This window comes from Pseudophryne corroboree, chromosome 4 (assembly GCF_028390025.1).
Source record: "Pseudophryne corroboree isolate aPseCor3 chromosome 4, aPseCor3.hap2, whole genome shotgun sequence".
In the NCBI taxonomy this organism is placed as follows: domain Eukaryota; kingdom Metazoa; phylum Chordata; class Amphibia; order Anura; family Myobatrachidae; genus Pseudophryne; species Pseudophryne corroboree.
In genome coordinates this window covers 5,101,850-5,125,411 of record NC_086447.1, presented here as the reverse complement: position 1 = coordinate 5,125,411, position 23,562 = coordinate 5,101,850, and the positions used below count along the sequence as shown (strand labels likewise).

Here is a 23,562-nt window from a genome sequence, read left to right as displayed (position 1 = left end):
GAGGAAGATTGGGTTAGGTACATTACGGAAGCCTGTTCTCAGTGACTAGACTGGTGGAAGGTTGGGTTAGGTACATTATGGAAGCCTGTTCTCAGTGACTAGACTGTAGGAAAGTTGGGTTAGGTACATTATGGAAGCCTGCTCTCAGTGACTAGACTGGAGGAAGATTGGGTTAGGTACATTACGGAAGCCTGTTCTCAGTGACTAGACTGGTGGAAGGTTGTGTTAGGTACATTATGGAAGCCTGTTCTCAGTGACTAGACTGGAGGAAGGTTGGGTTAGGTACATTATGGAAGCCTGTTCTCAGTGACTAGACTGGAGGACAGTTGGGTTAGGTACATTATGGAAGCCTGCTCTCAGTGGACAGCTGGAGGAAGGTTGGGTTAGGTACATTATGGAAGCCTGTTCTCAGTGACTAGACTGGAGGACAGTTGGGTTAGGTACATTATGGAAGCCTGCTCTCAGTGACTAGACTGGAGGAAGCTTGGGTTAGGTACATTACGGAAGCCTGCTCTCAGTGACTAGACTGGAGGAAGCTTGGGTTAGGTACATTATGGAAGCCTGCTCTCAGTGACTAGACTGGAGGAAAGTTGGGTTAGGTACATTATGGAAGCCTGCTCTCAGTGACTAGACTGGAGGAAGATTGGGTTAGGTACATTACGGAAGCCTGTTCTCAGTGACTAGACTGGTGGAAGGTTGTGTTAGGTACATTATGGAAGCCTGTTCTCAGTGACTAGACTGGAGGAAGGTTGGGTTAGGTACATTATGGAAGCCTGTTCTCAGTGACTAGACTGGAGGACAGTTGGGTTAGGTACATTATGGAAGCCTGCTCTCAGTGACTAGACTGGAGGAAGGTTGGGTTAGGTACATTATGGAAGCCTGTTCTCAGTGACTAGACTGGAGGAAGGTTGGGTTAGGTACATTATGGAAGCCTGCTCTCAGTGGACAGCTGGAGGAAGGTTGGGTTAGGTACATTATGGAAGCCTGTTCTCAGTGACTAGACTGGAGGACAGTTGGGTTAGGTACATTATGGAAGCCTGCTCTCAGTGACTAGACTGGAGGAAGGTTGGGTTAGGTACATTATGGAAGCCTGTTCTCAGTGACTAGACTGGAGGAAGGTTGGGTTAGGTACATTATGGAAGCCTGCTCTCAGTGGACAGCTGGAGGAAGGTTGGGTTAGGTACATTATGGAAGCCTGCTCTCAGTAACTAGACTAGTGGAAGGTTGTGTTAGGTACATTATGGAAGCCTGTTCTCAGTGACTAGACTGGAGGAAGGTTGGGTTAGGTACATTATGGAAGCCTGCTCTCAGTGACTAGACTGGAAGAAGGTTGGGTTAGGTACATTATGGAAGCCTGCTCTCAGTGACTAGACTGAAGGAAGGTTGGGTCAGGTACATTATGGAAGCCTGTTCTCAGTGACTAGACTGGAGGAAAGTTGGGTTAGGTACATTATGGAAGCCTGCTCTCAGTGACTAGACTGAAGGAAGGTTGGGTCAGGTACATTATGGAAGCCTGTTCTCAGTGACTAGACTGGAGGAAAGTTGGGTTAGGTACATTATGGAAGCCTGCTCTCAGTGACTAGACTGGAGGAAAGTTGGGTTAGGTACATTATGGAAGCCTGCTCTCAGTGACTAGACTGGAGGAAGATTGGGTTAGGTACTTTACGGAAGCCTGTTCTCAGTGACTAGACTGGTGGAAGGTTGTGTTAGGTACATTATGGAAGCCTGTTCTCAGTGACTAGACTGGCGGAAGATTGGGTTAGGTACATTATGGAAGCCTGTTCTCAGTGACTAGACTGGAGGACAGTTGGGTTAGGTACATTATGGAAGCCTGCTCTCAGTGGACAGCTGGAGGAAGGTTGGGTTAGGTACATTATGGAAGCCTGTTCTCAGTGACTAGACTGGAGGACAGTTGGGTTAGGTACATTATGGAAGCCTGCTCTCAGTGACTAGACTGGAGGAAGCTTGGGTTAGGTACATTACGGAAGCCTGCTCTCAGTGACTAGACTGGAGGAAGCTTGGGTTAGGTACATTATGGAAGCCTGTTCTCAGTGACTAGACTGGAGGAAGGTTGGGTTAGGTACATTATGGAAGCTTGCTCTCAGTGACTTGACTGGAGGAAGGTTGGGTTAGGTACATTATGGAAGCCTGCTCTTAGTGACTTGACTGGAGGAAGGTTGGGTTAGGTACATTATGGAAGCCTGCTCTCAGTGACTTGACTGGAGGAAGGTTGGGTTAGGTACATTATGGAAGCTTGCTCTCAGTGACTTGACTGGAGGAAGGTTGGGTTAGGTACATTATGGAAGCTTGCTCTCAGTGACTTGACTGGAGGAAGGTTGGGTTAGGTACATTATGGAAGCCTACTCACTGGACAAGAATCCTCAATCAAGAAGAATATATCAGGTGCTCCTAAGAAACAATTAAACAGAATATTCAAATACACCTATAGTTTAACAACAGCTGCTCTCATAAGGTGTTCTGAACACCAAATATATCAGGCTAATATCGTCTACAAATATAAGCAATTCAGAGAGCGCATAAATTTTTGAAGAAGAATAACAATTTAATACAAATGAAAACAGTTAAAATGCAATATTGCTACACATTAAAAATTAATGAAACCGCACTTAGTGGAGACCTCTGAAATCAACAATTGAAAGTACTTGTGATCCCAAATCAATCTGGGAAGAGAAACAGTTCTCAGTTGAAGTGAGGAAACAATGTTCAATGTCCCACCAATTAGGTGATAAAAGCTTTTGTAGAACAATAGAACCATAGCAGGTCCACTTATTCCTCTTAAACAAATGTTGCAAAGTTCCTTAGGATAATCATGCAGATTGGAACTTGTACTTCCCACAGCCTGTGGTTAGGCTGCAACCACCCACCGCTAGCCGACAGTGATGGTAGCTCACCGCTATATGATCCAGGTGCAGCGGTCAGAAGCGGAAGACGTCCCAATGGGAGAGGGGGGAACCTCCGGCTAGGAAAATAGATGATCCGTATGCAGAAACTAGCTCTGCGGCTGTATAGTGAAGTGATCAGGGCTCCAACAGGTGCGGTTAACGTCCCTCAACCTTAACGCGTTTCTCCGAGATAGGGCAAGTCGGTTTCATCAGAAGGTAAATTCCAAGCTCAGATGTTGCGGTATTTAAGGTGACTGGTAGCCAATCAGCATTTTCCTCACAATAATTGCAATTAATATAACAGGTGTATAAGTGCTCTGCGGTTTTAAACATATTGTTTTCTCCAAGGACACGAAAGAGCATTTAAAAAAAATATATATATATTCAAAAGAGTCTAATTAAACTCATTAGCTAACAAATTAAATAATCATTAAAATATAGCTCAGTAACCACCATAAAACAGAATAAGGCATCACGAAGAGATATAAAAATTTACAAAACATAAGTGGATGTGAAATATAGCATCCAACATACCAGCTGTAACTATAGACTGTGTGGCTCACCACACTAATGCCAGGAACGGCGGAGGACAGACACCTGGGTTTGAGTCCCACTCAGCAGCCAAATATCTTTCAAAAAATGAAATTATAATGTATCGATTTTTTTTATATATTCACAATATACATACTATGTAGATATTAGGATATGAGAGAGATAATGAGGCGGAATGATAAGTCAGATATGGATATATAGATATATATACATATATATATCATAAATCAACCATCTATAATAAATAATGAATATACATAATAAGAGGCAATGTATTATTCATTTCTCTGACGTCCTAGTGGATGCTGGGACTCCGTCAGGACCATGGGGATTAGCGGCTCCGCAGGAGACAGGGCACAAAAATAAAGCTTTAGGATCAGGTGGTGTGCACTGGCTCCTCCCCCTATGACCCTCCTCCAAGCCTCAGTTAGGTTTTTGTGCCCGTCCGAGCAGGGTGCAATCTAGGTGGCTCTCCTAAAGAGCTGCTTAGAAAAAGTTTTTAGGTTTTTTATTTTCAGTGAGTCCTGCTGGCAACAGGCTCACTGCATCGAGGGACTTAGGGGAGAGAAGTCAACTCACCTGCGTGCAGGATGGATTGGCTTCTTAGGCTACTGGACACCATTAGCTCCAGAGGGATCGAACACAGGCCCAGCCATGGAGTCCGGTCCCGGAGCCGTGCCGCCGACCCCCCTTGCAGATGCCGAAGATGGAAGAGGTCCAGAAGCAGGCGGCAGAAGACTTTTCAGTCTTCCTGAGGTAGCGCACAGCACTGCAGCTGTGCGCCATTGTTGTCAGCACACTTCACACAGCGGTCACTGAGGGTGCAGGGCGCTGGGGGGGGCGCCCTGGGCAGCAATGTATAATACCTTTCTATGGCTAAAAATACATCACATATAGCCCTTGAGGCTATATGGATGTATTTAACCCCTGCCAGATCTCACAAACTCCGGAGAAGAGCCCGCCGAAATAGGGGGCGGGGCTTATTCTCCTCAGCACACAGCGCCATTTTCCTGCTCAGCTCCGCTGTGAGGAAGGCTCCCAGGACTCTCCCCTGCACTGCACTACAGAAACAGGGTAAAACAGAGAGGGGGGGCACTTTTTTTGGCGATATTACTATATTTAAGCTGCTATAAGGATACAACACTTATATAGGGTTGTTCCCATATATATTATAGCGCTTGGGTGTGTGCTGGCAAACTCTCCCTCTGTCTCCCCAAAGGGCTAGTGGGGTCCTGTCTTCAATAGAGCATTCCCTGTGTGTCTGCTGTGTGTCGGTACGTGTGTGTCGACATGTATGAGGACGATGTTGGTGTGGAGGCAGAGCAATTGCCGGTAATGGTGATGTCACCCCCCAGGGAGTCGACACCGGAATGGATGGCTTTGTTTATGGAATTACGTGATAATGTCAGCACATTACAAAAATCAGTTGACGACATGAGACGGCCGGCAAACCAGTTAGTACCTGCCCAGGCGTCTCAGACACCGTCAGGGGCTGTAAAACGCCCTTTACCTCAGTCGGTCGACACAGACCCAGACACGGACACTGAATCTAGTGTCGACGGTGAAGAAACAAACGTATTTTCCAGTAGGGCCACACGTTATATGATCACGGCAATGAAGGAGGCTTTGCATATCTCTGATACTACAAGTACCACAAAAAGGGGTATTATGTGGGGGGTGAAAAAACTACCTGTAGTTTTTCCTGAATCAGAGGAATTGAATGATGTATGTGATGAAGCGTGGGTTAACCCAGATAGAAAAGTGCTAATTTCAAAAAAGTTATTGGCATTATACCCTTTCCCGCCAGAGGTTAGGGCGCGCTGGGAAACACCCCCTAAGGTGGATAAGGCGCTCACGCTTATCAAAACAAGTGGCGTTACCGTCTCCTGATACGGCCGCCCTCAAGGATCCAGCTGATAGGAGGCTGGAAACTACCCTAAAAAGTATATACACACATACTGGTGTTATACTGCGACCAGCCATCGCCTCAGCCTGGATGTGCAGTGCTGGGGTGGTCTGGTCGGATTCCCTGACTGAAAATATTGATACCCTGGATAGGGACAATATTTTACTGACTTTAGAGCAATTAAAGGATGCTTTTCTTTATATGCGAGATGCTCAGAGGGATATTTGCACTCTGGCATCGAGAGTAAGTGCGATGTCCATATCTGCCAGGACCCCCTCCCAACAGAAAAAGACACCGTCTTTTCAGCCGCAGTCCTTTCGGTCCTATAAGAACAAGCGGGCAAAAGGACAGTCATATCTGCCCCGAGGCAGAGGAAAGGGTAAGAGAGGGCAGCAAGCAGCTCCTTCCCAGGAACAGAAGCCCTCCCCGGGTTCTGCAAAGCCCTCAGCATGACGCTGGGGCTTTACAAGCGGACTCAGGAACGGTGGGGGGTCGACTCAAGAATTTCAGCGCGCAGTGGGCTTGCTCACAGGTGGACCCCTGGATCCTGCAGGTAGTATCTCAGGGTTACAGGTTGGAATTCGAGAAGTCTCCCCCTCGCCGGTTCCTAAAGTCTGCTTTGCCAACGTCTCCCTCAGACAGGGCGACGGTATTGGAAGCCATTCACAAGCTGTTTTCTCAGCAGGTGATAGTCAAGGTACCCCTCCTACAACAGGGAAAGGGGTATTACTCCACGCTATTTGTGGTACCGAAGCCGGACGGCTCGGTAAGACCTATTCTAAATCTGAAATCTTTGAACCTGTACATACAAAAATTCAAGTTCAAGATGGAATCACTCAGAGCAGTGATAGCGAATCTGGAAGAAGGGGACTTTATGGTGTCCCTGGACATAAAAGATGCTTACCTGCATGTCCCAATTTGCCCTTCACATCAAGGGTACCTCAGGTTCGTGGTGCAAAACTGTCATTATCAGTTTCAGACGCTGCCGTTTGGATTGTCCACGGCACCTCGGGTCTTTACCAAGGTAATGGCCGAAATGATGATTCTTCTGCGAAGAAGAGGCGTATTAATTATCCCTTACTTGGACGATCTCCTGATAAGGGCAAGGTCCAGAGAACAGCTGGAGGACGGAGTAGCACTAACCCAAGTAGTGCTGCAACAACACGGGTGGATTCTGAATTTTCCAAAATCTCAGTTGACCCCGACAACACGTCTGCTGTTCCTGGGAATGATTCTGGACACGGTTCAGAAAAAGGTGTTTCTTCCGGAGGAGAAAGCCAAGGAGTTATCCGAACTTGTCAGGAACCTCCTAAAACCAGGAAAAGTGTCTGTGCATCAATGCACAAGAGTCCTGGGAAAGATGGTGGCTTCTTACGAAGCAATCCCATTCGGCAGATTCCACGCACGAACTTTTCAGTGGGATCTGCTGGACAAATGGTCCGGATCGCATCTGCAGATGCATCAGCGGATAACCTTATCGCCACGGACAAGGGTGTCTCTTCTGTGGTGGTTGCAGAGTGCTCATCTGTTAGAGGGCCGCAGATTCGGCATACAGGACTGGGTCCTGGTGACCACGGATGCCAGTCTGAGAGGCTGGGGAGCGGTCACACAGGGAAGAAACTTCCAGGGAGTATGGTCAAGCCTGGAGATGTCTCTTCACATAAATATACTGGAGCTAAGAGCGATTTACAATGCTCTAAGCCTGGCAAAACGCCTGCTTCAGGGTCAGCCGGTGTTGATCCAGTCGGACAACATCACGGCAGTCGCCCACGTAAACAGACAGGGCGGCACAAGAAGCAGGAGAGCAATGGCAGAAGCTGCAAGGATTCTTCGCTGGGCGGAAGATCATGTGATAGCACTGTCAGCAGTGTTCATTCCGGGAGTGGACAACTGGGAAGCAGACTTCCTCAGCAAACACGATCTACACCCGGGAGAGTGGGGACTTCATCCAGAAGTCTTCCACATGATTGTGAACCGTTGGGAAAAACCAAAGGTGGATATGATGGCGTCTCGCCTCAACAAAAAACTGGACAGGTATTGCGCCAGGTCAAGAGACCCTCAGGCAATAGCTGTGGACGCTCTGGTAACACCGTGGGTGTTCCAGTCAGTGTATGTGTTTCCTCCTCTGCCTCTCATACCCAAAGTACTGAGAATTATACGGCAAAGGGGAGTAAGAACGATACTCGTGGCTCCGGATTGGCCAAGAAGAACTTGGTACGCGGAACTTCAGGAGATGCTCACGGAAAATCCGTGGCCTCTACCTCTAAGACGGGACCTGATTCAGCAGGGACCGTGTCTATTCCAAGACTTACCGCGGCTGCGTTTGACGGCGTGGCGGTTGAACGCCGAATTCTAAGGGAAAAAGGCATTCCGGAAGAGGTCATTCCTACACTGGTTAAAGCCAGGAAGGAGGTGACTGCACAACATTATCACCGCATTTGGAAAAAATATGTTGCGTGGTGTGAGGCCAGGAAGGCCCCCACGGAGGAATTTCAACTGGGTCGATTCCTACATTTCCTGCAAACAGGATTGTCTATGGGCCTCAAATTGGGGTCCATTAAGGTTCAAATTTCGGCCCTGTCGATTTTCTTCCAGAAAGAATTGGCTTCAGTTCCTGAAGTCCAGACTTTTGTTAAAGGAGTACTACATATACAGCCCCGGTTGTGCCCCCAGTGGCTCCGTGGGACCTTAATGTAGTTTTGGATTTTCTCAAATCCCATTGGTTTGAGCCACTCAAATCGGTGGATTTGAAATATCTTACGTGGAAAGTAACCATGCTACTGGCCCTGGCTTCGGCCAGGAGAGTATCAGAATTGGCGGCTTTATCGTATAAAAGCCCATATCTGATTTTCCATTCGGACAGGGCAGAACTGCGGACGCGTCCTCATTTTCTGCCTAAGGTGGTGTCAGCGTTTCACCGGAACCAGCCTATTGTGGTGCCTGCGGCTACTAGCGATTTGGAGGATTCCAAGTTGCTGGACGTTGTCCGGGCATTGAGAATATATATTTCAAGGACGGCTGGAGTCAGAAAATCTGACTCGCTGTTTATACTGTATGCACCCAACAAGCTGGGTGCTCCTGCTTCTAAGCAGACGATTGCTCGTTGGATTTGTAGCACAATTCAACTTGCACATTCTGTGGCAGGCCTGCCACAGCCTAAATCTGTCAAGGCCCATTCCACAAGGAAGGTGGGCTCATCCTGGGCGGCTGCCCGAGGGGTCTCGGCATTACAACTCTGCCGAGCAGCTACGTGGTCGGGGGAGAACACGTTTGTAAAATTCTTCAAATTTGATACCCTGGCTAAAGAGGACCTGGAGTTCTCTCATTCGGTGCTGCAGAGTCATCCGCACTCTCCCGCCCGTTTGGGAGCTTTGGTATAATCCCCATGGTCCTGACGGAGTCCCAACATCCACTAGGACGTCAGAGAAAATAAGATTTTACTTACCGATAAATCTATTTCTCGTAGTCCGTAGTGGATGCTGGGCGCCCATCCCAAGTGCGGATTGTCTGCAATACTTGTACATAGTTATTGTTACAAAAAAATCGGGTTGTTATTGTTGTGAGCCGTCTGTTCAGAGGCTCCTACGTTTATCATACTGTTAACTGGGTTCAGATCACAAGTTGTACGGTGTGATTGGTGTGGCTGGTATGAGTCTTACCCGGGATTCAAAATCCTTCCTTATTGTGTACGCTCGTCCGGGCACAGTATCCTAACTGAGGCTTGGAGGAGGGTCATAGGGGGAGGAGCCAGTGCACACCACCTGATCCTAAAGCTTTATTTTTGTGCCCTGTCTCCTGCGGAGCCGCTAATCCCCATGGTCCTGACGGAGTCCCAGCATCCACTACGGACTACGAGAAATAGATTTATCGGTAAGTAAAATCTTATTTTCTATACAATCATTAAGGCCTCTAGGGAATAAAGTGCCAAGGTGGTGTTATATGGTCGCTACATCGATGACCTGTTCTTTATTTGGGATGGGATGCACATTCCACTGTATTATTTTTAGAGCACCTTAATTCTTATAATTATGGTTTACATTTCACCAGCACCACACATGAATCGCGCATTAATTTTTTAGATATTGATATCTCTATTTGTAATCAACAAGTGGTTACTTCTACGTATCGTAAAGAAGTTGATCATAATAATTTTTTTAATTACGGAAGTTGCCACTTTCGTCTGTTGCTTAATATTATCCCTAAAAGTCGGTATTATAGAATCCGGCGTAATTGTTCTCATATTGAACAATTTGAGATACAAGCCTCAGAATTAACCACTTCATTTAAAGATCAAGGTTATCCCAACAAAATCATTAAGGAAGCATTGGGAGAAGCACAACATAGAGATTCCCTGTTAGTTCCTAAGGATATTAAGGATTCTCCTTTGTTTGATAATAAACACCAGCCCAGGTTTATTACTAAATTTAATACGTGTTCCCGAGAACTTAAAAACATTATCCAAAAAAACTTTCCAATCTTAAAAACGGACAGGATTTTATCCACTGTATTGGATGATGAACCATGTGTCACTTTTAAGAAAGCATCTAATTTACAAACCTTTTTAGCACCCAGCCATTTTTTTCGTCAGAGAAAAATATAGAAACAACTAAAGATAAGGGGTTAAGAAAGACGGAAGGATTGAAGGGGTGCTTTAAATGTAGAAAAAAATAGGATTTCTGGATATATACCTCGGACACTTTATTCCCTAGAGGCCTTAATGATTGTATAGAAATGAATAATATCTAGAATATACACATGATTCTGTATTAACCTTCTACTCTAGATCTTGATCCCTTTGTTTAATTTCGCCATGCTTATTGTGGACAGTCAGTGTCTGGACTACCCTCCATTCATGGTGATATTATGTCCCATGTGTTCTCTATATATCAACCTATTTCATTTTACGGTTATGTCTAATTTACCTTGGTTTGGATTTAGCTGTACTCTTATTTTTATTTATTTATTTTTTAGGACTCCTGTTTAGTATTTTCTCTATTTGTGCCATGACCTATAGAATCTAGACCTGTATGCATTCACATGTGTAATTCCCACATTCATTGTTAAGCATAAGTGATTATTTTAGATGTGCCTACTATAGATGGAGCTGGTGATCTATTTCCTTCATCATTGCCTCTTATTATGTATATTCATTATTTATTATAGATGGTTGATTTATGATATATATATATATATATATATATATATATATGTATATCCATATCTGACTTATTATCATTCCGTCTCATTATCTCTCTCATATCCTAATATCTACATAGTATGTATATTGTGAATATAAAAAAAAAAATCGATACATTATGATTTCATTTTTTGAAAAATATTTGGCTGCTGAGTGGGACTCGAACCCAGGTCTCTGTCCTCCGCCGTTCCTGGCATTAGTGTGGTGAGCCACACAGTCTATAGTTACAGCTGGTATGTTGGATGTTATACCTCACATCCACTTATGTTTTGTAAATTTTTATATCTCTTCGTGATGCCTTATTCTATTTTATGGTGGTTACTGAGCTATATTTTAATTTGTTAGCTAATGAGTTTAATTAGACTCTTTTGAATATATATATATTTTTTTTAAATGCTCTTTCGTGTCCTTGGAGAAAACAATATGTTTAAAACCGCAGAGCACTTATACACCTGTTATATTAATTGCAATTATTGTGAAGAAAATGCTGATTGGCTACCAGTCACCTTAAATACAGCAACATCTGAGCTTGGAATTTACCTTCTGATGAAACCGACTTGCCCTATCTCGGAGAAACGCGTTAAGGTTGAGGGACGTTAACCGCACCTGTTGGAGCCCTGATCACTTCACTATACAGCCGCAGCGCTAGTTTCTGCATACGGATCATCTATTTTCCTAGCCGGAGGTTCCCCCCTCTCCCATTGGGACGTCTTCCGCTTCTGACCGCTGCACCTGCCGCATTGCCCAGGAGCTCTGGAAGCGGCAGGTCATTACATCATACAGCGGTGAGCTACCATCACTGTCGGCTAGCGGTGGGTGGTTGCAGCCTAACCACAGGCTGTGGGAAGTACAAGTTCCAATCTGCATGATTATCCTAAGGAACTTTGCAACATTTGTTTAAGAGGAATAAGTGGACCTGCTACGGTTCTATTGTTCTACAAAAGCTTTTATCACCTAATTGGTGGGACATTGAACATTGTTTCCTCACTTCAACTGAGAACTGTTTCTCTTCCCAGATTGATTTGGGATCACAAGTACTTTCAATTGTTGATTTCAGAGGTCTCCACTAAGTGCGGTTTCATTCATTTTTAATGTGTAGCAATATTGCATTTTAACTGTTTTCATTTGTATTAAATTGTTATTCTTCTTCATAAATTTATGCGCTCTCTGAATTGTTGATATTATTAGACAATATTAGCCTACTCACTGGACAGACTGGAGGAAGGATGGGTTCGGTACATTATGGAAGCCTGCTCTCAGTGACTAGTCTGGAGGAAGGTTGGGTACATTATGGAAGCCTGCTCTCACTGGGCAGACTGGAGGAAGGTTGGGTTGGGTACATTATGGAAGCCTGCTCTCAGTGACTAGACTGGAGGAAGGTTGGGTACATTATGGAAGCCTGCTCTCACTGGGCAGACTGGAGGAAGGTTGGGTTGGGTACATTATGGAAGTCTGCTCTCAGTGACTAGACTGGAGGAAGGTTGTGTTAGGTACATTGTGGAAGCCTGCTCTCAGTGACTAGACTGGAGGAAGGTTGGGTACATTATGGAAGCCTGCTCTCACTGGGCAGACTGGAGGAAGGTTGGGTTGGGTACATTATGGAAGTCTGCTCTCAGTGACTAGACTGGAGGAAGGTTGGGTTAGGTACATTATGGAAGCCTGCTCTCAGTGACTAGAATGTAGGAAGGTTGGGTTAGGTACATTATGGAAGCCTGCTCTCAGTGACTAGACTGGAGGAAGGTTGTGTTGGGTACATTGTGAAGCCTGTTCTCAGTAACTACACTGGAGGAAGGTTGGGTATATTATGGAAGCCTGCTCTCAGTGATTAGACTGGAGGAAGGTTGGGCTGCGTATATTATGTAAGTCTGCTCTCAGTGGACAGGCTGGAGGAAGGTTGGGTTTGGTGCATTATGGAAGCCTGTTCTCACTGGACAGACTGGAGGAAGGTTGGGTATATTACGGAAGCCTGTTCTCAGTGGACAGACTGGAGGAAGGTTGGGTATATTACGGAAGCCTGTTCTCAGTGGACAGACTTGAGGAAGGTTGGGTTAGGTATATTATGGAAGCCTGTTCTCAGTGGACAGACTGGAGGAAGGTTGGATTAGGTATATTATGGAAGCCTGTTGGGTTGGATTAGGTACATTATGGAAGCCTGCTCTCAGTGGACAGGCTGGAGGAAGGTTGGGTATATTATGGAAGCCTGTTCTCAGTGATTAGAGTGGAGGAAGGTTGGGTAAGGTATATTGTGGACGCCTGCTCTCAGTGAACAGGCTGGAGGAAGGTTGGGTTAGGTACATTATGGAAGCCTGCTCTCAGTGACTAGACTGGAGGAAGGTTGGGTTCGGTATATTATGGAAGCCTGCTCTCAGTGGACAGACCGGAGGAAGGTTGGGTATATTATGGAAGCCTGCTCTCAGTGGACAGGCTGGAGGAAGGTTGGGTATATAATGGAAGCCTGCTGTCAGTGGACAGCTGGAGGAAGGTTGGGTATATTATGGAAGCCTGCTCTCAGTGGACAGCTGGAGGAAGGTTGGTATATAATGGAAGCCTGTTCTCAGTGATTAGAGTGGAGTTGGGTTGGGTATATAATGGAAGCCTGTTCTCAGTGGACAGGCTGGAGGAAGGTTGGGTATATAATGGAAGCCTGCTGTCAGTGACTAGACTGGAGGAAGGTTGGGTTAGGTATATTATGGAAGCCTGCTCTCAGTGGACAGACCGGAGGAAGGTTGGGTATATTATGGAAGCCTGCTCTCAGTGGACAGGCTGGAGGAAGGTTGGGTATATAATGGAAGCCTGCTGTCAGTGGACAGCTGGAGGAAGGTTGGGTATATTATGGAAGCCTGCTCTCAGTGGACAGCTGGAGGAAGGTTGGGTATATTATGGAAGCCTGCTCTCAGTGGACAGACCGTAGGAAGGTTGGGTATATTATGGAAGCCTGCTCTCAGTGGACAGCTGGAGGAAGGTTGGGTATATAATGGAAGCCTGATCTCAGTGGACAGGCTGGAGGAGGGTTGGGTTAGGTATATTATGGAAGCCTGCTCTCAGTGGACAGCTGGAGGAAGGTTGGGTATATAATGGAAGCCTGCTGTCAGTGGAGAGACTGGCTGGTTAAGCAGTGATACGTTTATAGTACATGTGTGTCTGTTCTTTCTTCTGGTTCTGCTGCAGAGTGTCTCAGGCTCAGACTGGCTGAGTGCAGTCACCTCTGGGGACATCAGTGGAGAAGTAATGGTCATCATTCTACCCGGTCTGAATGCGCAATCTTTTAACACAAAGCGACCGTCTGAGCGCAGATTTGTAAGTGTGACGTGTATGTGCTCCAGTCACTATAGTGACCGTGTGCTATGTGCCCGGTGTAACAGTTGTGTTCCATGTCATTGTTTTCTCCTCAGCCCCTATATAAAGCTGACTTCCTGTCATACGCCCCCCAGTCTGATGACACCACCCGCCCATGTGATAGCGGCCCACTGGCAGAGAGCCATGAGTGGGAGCATTTCAAGCCAAAGTCATTTCGTGCTGCAGTTGGGAGGTTCAGTCTCCTCTTCCAGGACATGGATCTGGTAAGGTTTCCATGTGACATGATTAGGGCATGGAGAGGACCTTCTGTTATATCATTTGTCCAGCAAGACTCTACCCTGTGTGATGCCTCAGGGCCGGGTCCTTGTTGTCTGTAAGTCGTGTTCCGGGCACCCTGCCATATCTGTCTCATTCCTCCAGGAGTTTGTTTCCGCTGTGTCTCCCATTCCCCAGGGGTCTTATCTGTTTTCACTGTAGGGCTGTGACCCCACCATTAGGAGGCCGCAGGCGTTCATCTCCTGCTGCCTACAGCCTCTGGTCTCCAGGGGGCAGCCACTCCTCAGATAGTGCCCCCCACTGGCCGTGGCGCTGCTATATAATCTCATTCCCGCCTCAGGTTGTGCTCGCTGTAGAATCACTAGTGATGTAAAGTCACCTGTGTACTGATGCCCACACCTGGGGGTAAATGTAATATCCCCGAGTTGCATTCTTAAAGCGACAATAATTTACAGGTGGGTTTTGCATTGTAATTGATTTCCGCTTTAAAAATATGAGCAGACTGGCGCAGTGCCCCGCGCCTCTAGTACATGGAGCCTCTGATGTCCGTGCGGTGCGTTTATATCTATCTCCTAACATATCTCACGCAGAGAACATTCCAGCGTCTGCCCTCCCGCGAGCCTGTGAGGAGGATGCAAGCCAATGAGCTGAAGGGTGATCTGAACATGGAGCGTGTGCAGCTGGAGGCCGTACACAAGGTGAGAGTCACTCCCCTCCTGTACTCCACCACGGTGTAGGTTGGAGTTATGGCTGGGCACTGTGCCTAAATACTGTATATATAGTACTGTAGATGTATAGGTGATATATAATGTATATATAGTACTGTAGATGTATAGGTGATATATAATGTGTATATATAGTACTGTAGCTGTATATGTGATGTCTCCGGAGAGATATATAATGTATTTATAGTACTGTAGATATATAGGTAATATATAATGTATATATAGTACTGTAGATGTATAGGTGATATATAATGTGTATATATAGTACTGTAGATGTATAGGTGATGTCTACGGAGAGATATAATGTATTTATAGTACTGTAGATGTATAGGTGATATATAATGTATTTATAGTACTGTAGATTTATAGGTGATATATAATGTGTATATATAGTACTGTAGATGTATAGGTGACATATAATGTGTATATATAGTACTGTAGATGTATAGGTGATATATAATGTATACATAGTACTGTAGATGTATAGGTGATGTCTCTGGAGAGATATATAATGTATTTATAGTACTGTAGATGTATAGGTGATATATAAGGTTATATAGTACTGTAGATGTATAGGTGACATATAATGTGTGTATATATAGTACTGTAGATGTATAGGTGATGTCTACGGAGATATATAATGTATTTATAGTAATGTAGATGTATAGGTGATGTCTCTGGAGAGATATATAATGTATTTATCATACTGTAGATGTATAGGTGACATATAATGTGTATATAGAGTACTGTAGATGTATAGGTGATATATAATGTATATATAGCACTGTAGATGTATAGGTGATATATAATGTATTTATAGTACTGTAGATGTTAAGGTGATATATAATGTATATATAGTACTGTAGATGTATAGGTGATGTCTCCGGAGATATATATAATGTATTTATAGTACTGTAGATATATAGGTAATATATAATGTATATATAGTACTGTAGATGTATAGGTAATATATAATGTATATATATATAGTACTGTAGATGTATAGGTGATATATAATGTATATAGTACTGTAGATGTATAGGTGATGTCTACGGAGAGATATATAATGTATTTAAAGTACTGTAGATGTATAGGTGATATATAATGTGTATATATAGTACTGTAGATGTATAGGTGACATATAATGTTTATATATAGTACTGTAGATGTATAGGTGATATATAATGTATACATAGTACTGTAGATGTATAGGTGATGCCTCTGGAGAGAGATATAATGTATTTATAGTACTGTAGATGTATAGGTGACATATAATGTGTATATAGAGTACTGTAGATGTATAGGTGATATATAATGTATATATATAGTACTGTAGATGTATAGGTGATATATAATGTATTTATAGTACTGTAGACGTATAGGTGATATATAATGTATATATAGTAATGTAGATGTATATGTGATGTCTCCGGAGAGATATATAATGTATTTATAGTACTGTAGATATATAGGTAATATATAATGTATATATAGTACTGTAGATGTATAGGTGATATATAATGTGTATATATAGTACTGTAGATGTATAGGTGATGTCTACGGAGAGATATAATGTATTTATAGTACTGTAGATGTATAGGTGATATATAATGTATTTATAGTACTGTAGATGTATAGGTGATATATAAGGTTATATAGTACTGTAGATGTATAGGTGATATATAATGTGTGTATAGTACTGTAGATGTATAGGTGATGTCTACGGAGATATATAATGAATTTATAGTAATGTAGATGTATAGGTGATGTCTCTGGAGAGATATATAATGTATTTATAGTACTGTAGATGTATAGGTGATATGTAATGTGTATATATAGTACTGTAGATGTATAGGTGACATGTGTATAGATAGTACTGTATATGTATAGGTGATATATAATGTATAGATAGTACTGTAGATGTATATGTGATGTCTCTGGAGATAGATAGATAGATAGATATATATAATGTATTTATAGTACTGTAGATGTATAGGTGACATATAATGTGTATATAGAGTACTGTAGATGTATAGTTGATATATAATGTATATATAGTACTGTAGATGTATAGGTGATATATAATGTATTTATAGTACTGTAGATGTATAGGTGATATATAATGTATATAGTACTGTAGATGTATAGGTGATGTCTCCGGAGAGAGATATAATGTATTTATAGTACTGTAGATATATAGGTAATATATAATGTATATATAGTACTGTAGATGTATAGGTGATATATAATGTATATATAGTACTGTAGATGTATAGGTGATGTCTACTGAGAGATATATATAATGTCTTTATAGTACTGTAGATGTATAGGTGATATATAATGTATATATAGTACTGTAGGTGTATAGGTGATGTCTACTGAGAGATATATATAATGTCTTTATAGTACTGTAGATGTATAGGTGATATATAATGTATTTATAGTACTGTAGATGTATAGGTGATATATAATGTATATATAGTACTGTAGATGTATAGGTGACATATAATGTGTATATATAGTACTGTAGATGTCTAGGTGATATATAATGTATACATAGTACTGTAGATGTATAGGTGATGTCTCTGGAGAGAGATATAATGTATTTATAGTACTGTAGATGTATAGGTGATATATAATGTATTTATAGTACTGTAGATGTATAGGTGATATATATAATGTATATAGTACTGTAGATGTATAGGTGACATATAATGTGTGTGTGTGTGTGTGTGTAGTACTATAGATGTATAGGTGATATATAATGTGTGTGTGTGTGTGTGTGTGTGTGTGTGTGTGTGTGTGTAGTACTGTAGATGTATAGGTGATGTCTGGAGATATATATAATGTATTTAGAGTGCTGTAGATGTATAGGTGATATATAATGTATATATAGTACTGTAGATGTATAGGCTATATATAATGTATATATAGTACTGTAGATGTATAGGCGATGTCTCCGGAGAGAGAGAAAATGTATATATAGTACTGTAGATGTATAGGTGATATATAATGTATATATAGTACTGTAGATGTATAGGTGATGTCTCCGGAGAGAGATATAATGTATATAGAGTGCTGTAGATGTATAGGTTATATATAATGTATATATAGTACTGTAGATGTATAGGCACTGTCTCCGGAGATATATATAATGTATATAGAGTACTGTAGATATATAGGTGATATATAATGTGTGTGTATATATAGTACTGTAGATGTATAGGTGACATATAATGTGTATATAGAGTACTGTAGATGTATAGGTGATATATAATGTATATATTTATTACTGTAGATGTATAGGTGACATATAATGTGTGTGTATAGTTCTGTAGATGTATAGGTGACATATAATGTGTGTGTGTGTGTGTGTGTGTGTGTGTGTGTGTGGTACTGTAGATGTATAGGTGACATATATGTATATATAGTACTGTAGATGTATAGGTGACATATAATTGTGTGTGTGTGTGTGTGTGTGTAGTACTGTAGATGTATAGGTGATATATAATGTATATATAGTACTGTAGATGTATAGGTGATGTCTACGGAGATATATATAATGTATTTATAGTACTGTAGATGTATAGGTGATATATAATGTATTTATAGTACTGTAGATGTATAGGTGACATATAATGTGTATATAGAGTACTGTAGATGTATAGGTGATATATAATGTGTGTATATAGTACTGTAGATGTATAGGTGATATATAATGTATTTATAGTACTGTAGATGTATAGGTGACATATAATGTATATATAGTACTGTAGATGTATAGGTGATGTCTCCGGAGATATATATATAATGTATTTATAGTACTGTAGATATATAGGTAATATATAATGTATATATAGTACTGTAGATGTATAGGTGATATATAATGTATATATAGTACTGTAGATGTATAGGTGATGTCTACGGAGATATATAATGTATTTATAGTACTGTAGATGTATAGGTGATTATATAATGTATTTATAGTGCTGTAGATGTATAGGTGATATATAATGTGTATATATAGTACTGCAGATGTATAGGTGACATATAATGTGTGTATATAACAGTACTGTAGATGTCTAGGTGATATATAATGTATACATAGTACTGTAGATGTATAGGTGATATATGATGTATTTATAGTACTGTAGATTTATAGGTGATATATAATGTATATAGTACTGTAGATGTATAGGTGACATATAATGTGTGTGTGTGTGTGTGTGTGTGTGTGTGTATAGTACTATAGATGTATAGGTGATATATAATGTGTATATATAGTACTGTAGATGTATAGGTGATGTCTTTGGAGATATATATAATGTATATAGAGTGCTGTAGATGTATAGGTGATATATAGTGTGTGTGTGTGTGTGTGTGTGTGTGTGTGTGTGTATAGTACTGTAGATGTATAGGTGATATATAATGTATATATAGTACTGTAGATGTATAGGCGATGTCTCCGGAGAGAAAAATGTATATAGAGTACTGTAGATATATAGGTGATATATAATGTATATATAGTACTGTAGATGTATAGGTGATGTCTCCGGAGAGATATGTGTATATATATATATATATAGTACTGTAGATGTATAGGTGACATATAATGTGTATATAGAGTACTGTAGATGTGTATAGGTGACATATAATGTGTATATTATAGTACTGTAGATGTATAGGTGATATATAATGTGTGTATATATAGTACTGTAGATGTATAGGTGACATATAATGTGTGTATAGTTCTGTAGATGTATAGGTGACATTGTGTGTGTGTGTGTGTGTGTGTGTGTGTGTGTGGTACTGTAGATGTATAGGTGACATATATGTATATATAGTACTGTAGATGTATAGGTGACATATAATGTGTGTGTATAGTACTGTAGATGTATAGGTGATAAATAATGTATATATAGTACTGTAGATGTATAAGTGATATATAATGTATATATATAGTACTGTAGATGTATAGGTGATGTCTACGGAGATATATATACTGTATTTATAGTACTGTAGATGTATAGGTGATATATAATGTATTTATAGTACTGTAGATGTATAGGTGATTTATAATGTATAGTACTGTAGATGTATAGGTGACATATAATGTGTGTGTGTGTAGTACTGTAGATGTATAGGTGATATATATTGTGTATATATAGTACTGTAGATGCATAGGTGATATATAATATATATAGTACTGTAGATGTATGGGTGATATATGCTGTATGTATAGTACTGTAGATGTATAGGTGACATATAATGTGTGTGTGTGTGTGTGTGTGTGTGTGTGTGTATATTACTGTAGATGTATAGGTGATATATAATGTATATATAGTACTGTAGATGTATAGGTGGTGTGTGTGTGTGTGTGTGTGTGTGTGTGTGTGTGTGTGTGTGTGGTACTGTAGATGTATAGGTGATATATAATGTATATAGTACTGTAGATGTATAGGTGACATATAGTGTGTGTGTGTGTGTGTGTGTGTGTGTGTGTGTGTGTGTGTGTGTGTGTGTATATATAGCACTGTAGATGTATAGGTGATATAGAATGTGTATATATATAGTACTGTAGATGTATAGGTGATATATAATGTATATATAGTACTGTAGATGTATAGGTGATGTCTCTGGAGAGATATATAATGTATTTATAGTACTGTAGATGTATAGGTAATATATAATGTGTATATATAGTACTTGTGACAACACAGCCGGCGCGTTGTGTCACACAGTGGTAAAAGACACGCAGCTACTTCCCTAGCCCTGGTCTGACCCATGGACTACACTGATTGTTGATCTGTATTTGGCTATGTATTAGGCAATATTGTATTATATTGTATGATGTTATTGTTACAAGGGTACAGTTATGTTTTCGATGTATATATATGAATGTATTGGTTATTGTGTTATAGTTTGTAAAATAATGTTTCCCCCCATATGACTGCGCAGATAACCTGTGTGTTTGCTGTTGTGTAGATACAGCCAGTCTCAGATGTCAGGCCATACACCCCTGTGACGACATGTGATGACACAGCTGGCGCGTCGTGTCGCTCAGTGGTAAAAGACACGTGGTTACTTTCTTAGCCCTGGTCCTACACATGGACTTCATCAATTGCCAATATGTTATTAGTTATATGTTAGGCAATATTGTATTATATTGTATGATGTTATTGTTACAAGGGTACAGTTATGTTTTCAATGTATATATATGAATGTAATGGTTATTGTGTTATAGTTTGTAAAATAATGTTTTCCCAATATGACTGATCAGATAACCTGTGTGTTTGCTGTTGTGTAGATACAGCCAGTCTCAGATGTCAGGCCATACACCCCCCTCATTCTTCCCCACACAATGGATTCCAGGCCACACAATCAGATTAAGTAAGGTTACTTTAGATAACATCTATTGTGGCCTAGGGGACATGCCTGGGCATGTGAAACTGTTCTGGGGGTGTCGCCTTATTGTAGAAAAGACAAAGGTTTGATAATAGCAAACAGGGGACGTGAGAAAGACCTGAGAGAGAAGGAGAGAGAGTGGCAGGAGACTGACTAAGAAGTAATGTTCTGTCAGGAGCTCCAGGAGGGAATTGTCGGGTAGAATTGGATCACAGAAGTGTGCTGAACTGTGTTATAACCCATTCTGTTAATAAACCACTGTTGGTTTTTCATCTACCACCGTGACTGAGTGATTTTGAACCCAATATCCTCACATTTGGCGGCAGCAGTGGGATCACTCAAGACACCAGCAGAAAGGTATAAACCACAGCAGGCACTGGATTCCGCCCCGCTATGTTACCGATACAGCAAGAAGGATCAGCTACAGGACCTCTGTCGAGCAAGACAGATTGAGTTTAATACAGTGGATACCAAGGAATCCCTAATTGGAAAACTGGCTCAATGGGACGTTGAGCACCCTTGTGATAAGGAGGAAGAGGAGGATATGGTCCAGGCCTCAGCGGAGGAGACCAGTAATGGAACCAGGGCAGTGGAGCTTGTGGTTGGAAGTTTGTCAGCATATCGGCAGGCTGGGAAGCCGGATTTGTTATGTATAGTTACCAAAATGCAGTACATTTGGGAGCACTGGAATGAAGCTCAGTGGGAAATCAGCAGGTGGAGAGTATCCAGCATACAGGACAAGTTGTGTCATCTGGGAAATGCGTTCATGCACTGCAGAAGTGAAGCAGCCACATGGAATCTGCTGGGGGAGCCAGAGTTTGAAGAATTCAGGGAGGAAGTGATCGCCACAGTGGCCCAAATGACACAAAGGATACAATATACAGAGACGGAAGAGCAAGTGCAGAGTAAATTGCCTTCCCGGACAGAGCCAGAGGAAGTGGCATTGGATCGGGGGGCCCTGGATACCCCAGCATGGCGAGACCAGTGTTACAGGGTGGATGCAGAAAGGCACCACCTGCAACAGCTTCTCCCATACCCAAGGGAAGAAGTTGCCCAGTGGTCTATACGGAAGGAAGCACACGAAGTGAAGACAGCAGTGAGCACAATCCAGGCACCCCAGGAGGAACTGCACTACAACTTCCCTGTTGCTGAGACGGAAGATGAGGACTTAGTGAGAGAGCGTCAAGAACTGTCTGCCCAGTATGTTACACTGGAAAAGGATGAGCTTGTCCAGGTGGATGCAAGGAAGCACTGTCTGCAACCCGTTCTCTTGTCCCTGGGGGAATGTCGCAGTAAAACACTTGGTGACCAGTCTGAGCTGTGTTACAAGTGGCCATTTGCGGGCTTGGAGGATATAGAAACCATCCCAGAGTGCCAGCGAGACATTGAGGAAGAAGTCGCTACTATCACCCGACCACCACTTCAGCAGCTGAGCCTCCAAGGGAATCCTTCAGGTGAGCACCAACCAGTCTTGGCTATTGAGCCATTTACAGTGTTGTGTTTGGGGGAGGCTACTGAAAATGAGAAGGAAGTGGGGTCTGTCATCCAAACACCCCAGGAGAAGATGCACTATACCTTCATATTGGCAGAGGTGGAAGAGGAGATCTCTGCGAGGGCAGCAGTAGGTGGTAATGTCCCATCTATAAGCATGGCTAGTGCAGACAGTGTCTCACTTCAGGCTGATCAGCATATTCGGCTGAGGGAGGACTATTGTGAAGCTATGTTCATGGCTGCCCCAGTTATTTTATCAGAAAAGGATGTTCAGGAAGGGCCCAGTGTATCCCCAGCTATTGTATCTCTCCCAGAAGATTCTGGAGGTCTGTTCCCATTCAGTGAACTTGATGGTAAGGAGCTGCAGCCTGAATGCCAGAATCTTCCCTGTGACTCAGAGAAAATCCAGGTATCAGACCTGGTGAAAATAGCATCAGCTCAGGAACTGGAAGGGAACATGTTGCTCTACTCTAGGGCACCTGAATGTGTCTTGGACTGGCAGTGTGTGCAAGGTGAAATGACTGACTCTAACCAGGACAATGGTGTTCAGCCAGGACATGTAGCAGTGAATGGAGAAGGTAATGCCACTGTCCCTGTGTACCTACATCCATGTTTCAGTACAACCATGGTCGAGTTGGTGGCTACACACAAGGAAGCTGAGCAGATTGTACTCCAGGCCCAAGCATACAAGACTCAGAGTAGGATCCCACAAGTTACCCAGCCAGCCAGGCTGGAGGAAGCATTTACCCAGGATAGCACAGAAGAAACTTCTGGCATGAAGGAATCCCCATTGTGCCCTGACAATTACCA

At 42.2% G+C, this 23,562-nt stretch overlaps 1 protein-coding gene across 1 annotated transcript in view; it reads left to right on the top strand.

Annotated features, from left to right (window-relative positions):
* GTF3C2 (general transcription factor IIIC subunit 2) overlaps window positions 1–23,562 on the top strand; it is a 233,844-nt gene that overhangs the window by 192,336 nt on the left and 17,946 nt on the right. Inside the window, exons 12-14 of the mRNA XM_063917264.1 lie at window positions 13,727–13,855; window positions 13,951–14,118; window positions 14,722–14,829. Coding sequence (XP_063773334.1) covers window positions 13,727–13,855; window positions 13,951–14,118; window positions 14,722–14,829 — 405 coding nt within the window. The remainder of the gene's footprint in view (window positions 1–13,726; window positions 13,856–13,950; window positions 14,119–14,721; window positions 14,830–23,562) is intronic.